The sequence below is a fragment of the Pteropus medius genome, unplaced genomic scaffold (genome assembly GCF_902729225.1).
Source record: "Pteropus medius unplaced genomic scaffold, Ma_sr-lr_union100, whole genome shotgun sequence".
NCBI classification, from domain to species: Eukaryota; Metazoa; Chordata; class Mammalia; order Chiroptera; family Pteropodidae; genus Pteropus; species Pteropus medius.
The window spans coordinates 5,717-12,518 of NW_024348685.1; the positions used below are offsets into that span (position 1 = coordinate 5,717).

The 6,802-nt window shown below is 49.3% G+C and overlaps 1 protein-coding gene across 1 annotated transcript; it reads right to left on the reverse strand.

The window, feature by feature from the left end:
• Window positions 1-570: 570 nt before the first annotated feature.
• Window positions 571-3,368, reverse strand: LOC120616839 (UL16-binding protein 1-like). The gene is made up of 5 exons (XM_039880404.1): window positions 3,201-3,368; window positions 2,692-2,964; window positions 2,267-2,414; window positions 1,578-1,766; window positions 571-1,076 (listed from the first exon to the last, which is right to left on the reverse strand). The coding sequence occupies exons 1-5, from the start codon at window positions 3,310-3,312 to the stop codon at window positions 1,016-1,018; spliced, it is 783 nt and encodes a 260-aa protein (XP_039736338.1). The 5' UTR covers window positions 3,313-3,368; the 3' UTR covers window positions 571-1,015.
• Between the last annotated feature and the right edge of the window lie 3,434 nt (window positions 3,369-6,802).

A 6,802-nucleotide genomic window follows, 5' to 3' on the forward strand; every position in this document is an offset into this window, starting at 1 on the left:
AGACCAACCTGCTCTTTGACGCGATGACCATTACTGGACGGTCATCGATCCTGGAGCCAGAAGGATCAAGGAGGACTAAGAGGACAACAAGGAACCGGCAGAGTATGTCGCCATCTGTGGACAGCTCAAAGCATTTGCCCAAATTCAGGAGAAGTAGCCTTATCCTTACTTGTTTGTAGGAGTTCATTATATATTTTGATATGGATGTTTGGCCCATTGGGGAATAAAACAACTTTTAGAAGTCGTGATGTGTCTGCTGTGAAGACCAAATTCTAAATGAAGCAGATGGGTCCTGCAGGGCTCACAGTAACGCTGCTGCTGGGGGTGTGGGAACAGGGCAGGGTCAGAAAGATTCTCAATGCCTAAGAGTCAGAATATCGGTTTGCATCCAAGTATCAGGATAATGTTTGAGACCAACACATGATGCCTGTAAACTTAAGAGTGGTCCACAAATTCTCTTTTTCCACAGGAAACATTGTAGAATCACTGGTACTATTTACCCTACCACATGGAGAAATAGTGAAAAGCCATAAATTCTCTACTGGATAATAAAACAAAACTCCAAAGTCATTAAGGTTTTTAGACTATACAGGTGTTTATTTAAACATTATAGGGTGATAAGTTACTAAAGAAACATTAAAAAATATGATTTCGTTCTGTATAAATGTAGTGAGTTTGTTTATGAGGACACAAGAATTCCTGAGGTTTCGTATTTTTTGGGCAATGTAATTTATAAGAGCACATCATGATGCAGAAATGTATCTGATTTTCCAGAATCAAGGGAGAAGATGGAAAATGTTTTCTTCCCAAGGTTCCTTATTCAAGCAATTAAAGTTTCACTGTAGGAATTTCATTCTTGAGCACCAAGAGAAAGTGGCTTAATATGTTTAAAAAAAAAATGCACCGCATAAGACAATCAGCAAATGCAACAAAGTACATGAGATGTTACATCGACTGTATCATCCTGATTTGATGATGGCCTATAAATGAACTTCGGGTCATCGAAGACAGCCAATCACAAATCAGAATCACTGAGAGAGACGCAGGAGACTGGGCTTCCTGTCTGCGTCGCCGGCCTGCAGGAAAGAACAAGCGTTGGTCCCAGTGGCTGAGGAAATCCTGGGTCAGTTCCCTGGGGCTACTGCACACAGTCACTCCCCACTTTGGGCTCTGCCCTCACGAAGGTCACGTATTTCGCTGCACCTGCCACCTCTGCCCTGGGACCAGCGGCCTCTACCCACCTCCTCCCCACTTAGGCACCTAAAGAGTCAGCCCCAGGCCCTGCTACAGACCTTTTCGGCTCAGGACTAAGGCTAGTAGTGATTCAGTATGCTCCCTTCAATCGCCTCTTGATTCTCCCTGTGATGGGAGGGCCTAAAGGACAAGGTGGTAGTTCTGATGGGGAACGGGGCCTTCAATTTGACACCTCTAGCCTGGGGTGATTCTTCTCACCCGGCTTCTTAGCTGGCAGCACACGTAGCTGTCACTATGCCGGTCCCACCCTGCCCCATCCATTCCTGGTCCAGCTCTGCTGTGAGCATCAACGGCAGCTCAGCCACACCCGTCTCCCTACTCACCTCTGCTCAAGGCAGAGCCCCTCAGTGGATCTCTGTCTCCAGTCTGCTGGAAGCTGGCTGTCAGGTGATTGGCTGCCCGAGAGCTCACCAGGAATCTCAGGTGTCCGGAGAATACTGGCCTCCTCATCTTGTCCTACACAGTCCCCACGGGGTGGCTTCTTCCTTGCTCGTTGTCCGCAACGCCGCTTTCTGTGAGAGCACAACCCAGACTCCAGGCTTTTGAGTTGGGTCTGCAAGGCCTTCCACCCCCCGTCCCGGGATTAGACCCAGGCCTCTCTCCTCTTAGTCACCTGGATGAGTCCCTTTCCCCTGGCACATCACACAGAGCCACCATGCAGCTCTCACACGAATGTGAATACCACCCACGCTGTGTGTGCCTGCTCTCCTCACACCACACACACTGGGCCCACACAGACTCTCCTAAACACAGAATCTGGGTCAGGACTGAAATGACTAAAGGCCTTGAGCGTAGGTGGGGACCCTCCCCCTCCCCACAGAGAGGAGATCTCAGAACTCAGGGCTGAGCTTGTCCAAGAGATGCTCTCAGGGGACATGAGGTCTGATCTGGTCTCATCTGCACAATGAGAAGGTTCAGCGAGGGGGCAGGTGTTGGGCTGGGAATTCACTGTTCCCGGTCCTCACTCCAGGCCATCTGCCCCTCACTTCCGACTCAATTCTGCCCTCAGTACCTGCATCTGTAAAGGACTAAGCTTCCGGTGACTATTACAATAAGCAAGACGATCACAATGATGCTCCAGGTGATGTTCATGTTCATGGACTGGTCTGTGGCAGGAGCCCTGGTTGGTGGCTCTGTGGTTCGTTCTGACGTCACTGGGGCTGCAATGGAAACACAAAAGTGACAGCCTTGTCCAGACCCCTGATCTGAGGACGTGCCTCCTCAGCTCTGCTGCACCCGCTAATCCTAAAACACAGACGATTTCTGTCCCCCTACGTGTGGCAGCTGCTGGGACACATGCTGGGGTTGGAACAAAGGAATAGATCCAATGATCCACCACCACACCACCACACCTGCACTGCGCTGCCTTTGCACTTTTACACGCACGCGCACTGTGGCGTGGTCAATGTCATTTCAAGAGACCTACTGCTCAGTTACCTGTTGTGTTCAACGCATTATCCTGGTGATAGCTCATATTCTTAGGCCAACTCTTACACATTTCAGCTGAGTTTCTCCTCAGGAACTCATACACCTCTTTCTCATTGTTCAATGTGTTTAACTGCTCGCCTTCAGGAATCAACACTGTCCAGTTTCCGTTCTTTGAGTCAAAATGGAGAGATTTATTTCCATTGAGGTAGAAGTACCAGATTCCATAGGCAGGTCCATTGGCTTCCCGCTGACATGTCATCTCGCCCTTCAGGGTGTGATGACCTGCATCCCAAACACACACAGGAAAGAGGTCAGCCCTGGATCTTTACAGATGCTTTGTCCCCAGCTGGGAGCCAGCCCTCTGTACCCTCCTTTTTACCTAATCTTTCTCTGTCCTCTGAGTTTTCCCCTAGCTGCTGGGACTCTTCACTGCGACCAATTTCGAATATTTTCATAAATTCAAGCTCCCAATCCCTACAACACCCTTTCTACTTCTGCCCTGGGCCGTTCAAACTTACTGTTGGTTCTAGAATTCTTTGGTTTCATTTCAGGCAGTATCATCTTGAATTTTTCCATCAGATCTTTCAGAGTTTCTTTCTCTACACTACAGGTCTTTGTGACATTCCCCATTATCGACAGAAAGTGACAATCGCATTCGGCTTTATGAGTACAGGTATAACGCAGAAATGTGCTTCCATTGACCTGGCCTCCAAATTCACACCACGTGTACTCATAAGTAGTAATGATGAAGTTATAGCAAACAGAGGGAGCATCTGTAAAAGAAAAATGCAAGTGACAATCAGAGTTGGAAGACATGACACACAGGCACCTCTCCCCATCTCTGTGATAGCAAGAGATTCCCTCTGATGGCTGAGCTGGCAGAACGAGGACTGATCCTGCCCGGCCCCTCCGTACTCCAGTGGAAGGCGAGCATCCCTCCCTTGCTTGAGGTGGACCAGGAGGCCTCTGCCTGGCAAGAAACCACACATATGTCCCCTCCGTCCACCAGGCCAATGTACGGCATCGGCAGTCCATAAGCAATGCAGGGATGTACCAGGCTGGCTGACGGAAGAAACGGTCTAGGTGCCGGGGGAGTGTCAAACAATGTCCCGAGCCCTGCAGGGAGCTGGTAGAGAGTGTACTGGCTGCTTCCGAGAAAGCTGGGCGACGGTGGGCGTGGGGTGAGAGACAGCCCAACACTTGAGAAGGGACAGTTGACAGTATGTGTCTCGGGATTTAGCACAGCCCTGGGAGATGGTGCTCACCTACTACTAGAATGGGTTTTGGGAATCTGAGAAAAGAATTGACTACATCGCTGGGAGAGAAGAATCAGTCACTTCCAAGGCAGACACACAGGGAGGGATGAAAAGGCTCCACAAAATACAAATGGCAGAACACACAGAAAATGTCCACCGTCTGAGCTCCATGGGTAGGTCCACAGGACTCAGTGTTCATCAAACTTATGAAGAATGCACAGTGATGATGGGGTTCAAGTTAGGACACCCTAAAGCATGTTACTTTGGTATACTATTTCCAATTGAAGTTACTGTAGAAACAGTAATGGAAGGAGTACTCTCTGATATACCTTTGTCCCCCCGAACGCAGGAAATAAATCTCCCATGTGAAAGGTGCCCTCCCCGCACCAGGAGGTACAGAGACATCCTGACACCAGAGCTGGGGAATCCAGGGCCCAGGAGGCTGTTTGAACAAGCCTGGCCACTTCCTTACTCATTTACTGCCTCAAGCCCAATCCCGTATTCTTGTCAATTCTTCACAAATGCATTGTTTGTGTAAAAGGTAAAAAACTGCCTCCTTTGCTCACTTCAGAGAGGATCATATTTCTATGAATGTACCAAATTAAAATTTCCTTTTTCCAGTTAATCTGTCTCATGTTGATTATTAAACCAGTCAAAAAGAATCTACGAGGGTTGAGGAGATAATGTTCCTCCCCAAGAGCATCATCAGGAAGCTTGGTGGTGGCTGTCTCTGACAGCCGGGCTCGGCAGTAGGAGATGGTGTTCCAGAAATGGGCTCCCAGTACTAAAGGGGATGAAAAATCCTGAAATAATACATTTGAGGTACAGGCACTCAAGTGTCATCAGTAAGGGCTGTGCAATTATTGAAATGATAGAAATGGCAATGGCAGCCTAGGGCCTGGCCCACAGAGAGCTGTTCCTTTGGCTCACAGAACACAGAGATCCTAAAGGCAAAGTGGACAGACAGCCAACCCACAGACTGCTGGATTTAAAGAATAAAAACAAAGATAAAACACAAAGATGGATGACTAAAAGGCTAAAAGCAGCCTCCCAACAAGAAGACCGAATCCTTTGCTCCGTTTCCAGTACTGAGCCACTTCTCAGACCTGGAGCCCAGTACTAGAAGGAGAGGCCAGGTTCCAATGACGAGGGACCTTTCAAGGTGACAGCAAGTTCAATGATTCCTGCCAGCCTTCCCCAGAGAGCCAAGTGCCATTGATGCGGGAAAGTGCACACGGGGAGCAGAAACCACCCAGACGTTCACCTGGGACCTAGTGTGGGACGGCATCATCCCCAGAGATCGGAAGCATCACCGTGGGCCCCTGGTACTGAAGTGGTGCCTAATAAGCAGACCCCTGCCCCAGGGCCTGCTCACAGCACTGTCATTTGGATCTGGACATTTCATATTCCCCAGATTTGTAACAGAAACACAAAATCTTTGTAGTTATATCGAATTACTTGCAGGCCGAGGCCTACCAGAGTAGGCAAATTTAATTACGAACTTCTCAAACTGTCGTTTCTTTTCTACAAATAGAATGTTAAAACGGTATCTTCTCCGGGATGAAATGACCCGGATGAGTTTCAACCTTAAAACGTCTATGAAGACGCAGGGGTATGATCCCTGTCCTACCCCTATTTAATTGCCAGCCATGTCCAAACACATGCTGTAAATGGGTATATATTAAATATTTCAGACTTGGCGGGTCACAGGTGTCTGTTGCGATGACTCAGCCCTGCTGCTGTGGCACCAAGGCCGTATAGACAACACGTGGATGGAGAAATGAGGCTGCACCTTGCTCTTGGGCCACAAGACCCAGCAGCCCTGGTAGTTGGACAAGGTGCTATGGGGACTTCGTGGCATTTCTACTGGAGAATCACATCACAGACCCCCAGTGCTAGGAGGCAAGGTCCTGCCGCTTGGAACAGGGACATCCATGCCATTTATAGAGGCTCCTCGTAAAGCACTGGGGCCTGTAGATTGAGGCCTCTGGTTATGGGCTAACCCAGTGCCCATCACAGGAGTCATTAGGTCAGACAGGACCAGTGGTCATGAGATACAAGTGATTCTTTGGGCACTGAAATGAGCAGGGGCACAAGGAACAAAACAGATGCAGAAGCGGGTGGCCCTGATTCTGACACGAGGAAAGTTGCACCAGCACGACCCTCAGCTCACACCTATGGCTTCATGCAGTGACTCAGGGTCCCGTTAGATCAAGGAATCCAGTCTAGAGAAAAGAGGGGCAGTTTCCCACACCTGTGGGACACACATCCTCTCACATGCTCTGCACCCAGAAGCCACAGGCAGAACGGGCCTATTTTTGGCTCTTCAAGTAACCAGCAAGCTCCCCGGGAGATGATTTCCCAGGGGAGGGGGCATCCATATCTGGGACACCCTATCCACTCTAAATGTGGGGCCACGAAACTAGCACAGTGGCCACATCTGGTCCCCCACTCATCTGCACGTTGTCCTTGGCTGCTTTTGCACTAGAAGCTGGAGATGCGTGGTGCATCAGAGACAGATATCAGTGGCCTACGAAGATCAAAACATCCACTGCATGCCCTTTGCTGCTGTGTCCTGAATGATCATTCTGTGCTGCTGCTGCCTCAGTAGGTGAAAAACGTGGGTTTGGACCAAAGAGTAGAGAAGAGTGCCTGGAAAAAGAGTCCCCTGTGCCTTCTGCTCTAGGGCCTGCGGGACAGGTGCAATAGCTTTTTGATAGAGGTTCCAGTCAAGCAAGAGAAAGTGCCACCTGGTGGAGAAAGTGATTATGGTCCCTCACAGATGGGAAGGTGTTGGAGGCACCGGTATTCTCGGTTCTCGGTTACTCCAAGGAGCAGGTTCCCAGATCTGCAGGAAGACGACC

Bases quoted from the DNA above. Each gene is read 5' to 3' on its own strand.
- LOC120616839 (XM_039880404.1), bottom strand. From the start codon at position 3,312: ATGGGGAATGTCACAAAGACCTGTAGTGTAGAGAAAGAAACTCTGAAA. The intron at 2,965-3,200 runs GTAAGTTTGAAC...TTTGGGATGCAG, and splicing joins AAAGAATTCTAGAACCAACA to GTCATCACACCCTGAAGGGC. The intron at 1,767-2,266 runs GTACTGAGGGCA...GTGCTCTCACAG, and splicing joins TTAGTCCTTTACAGATGCAG to AAAGCGGCGTTGCGGACAAC.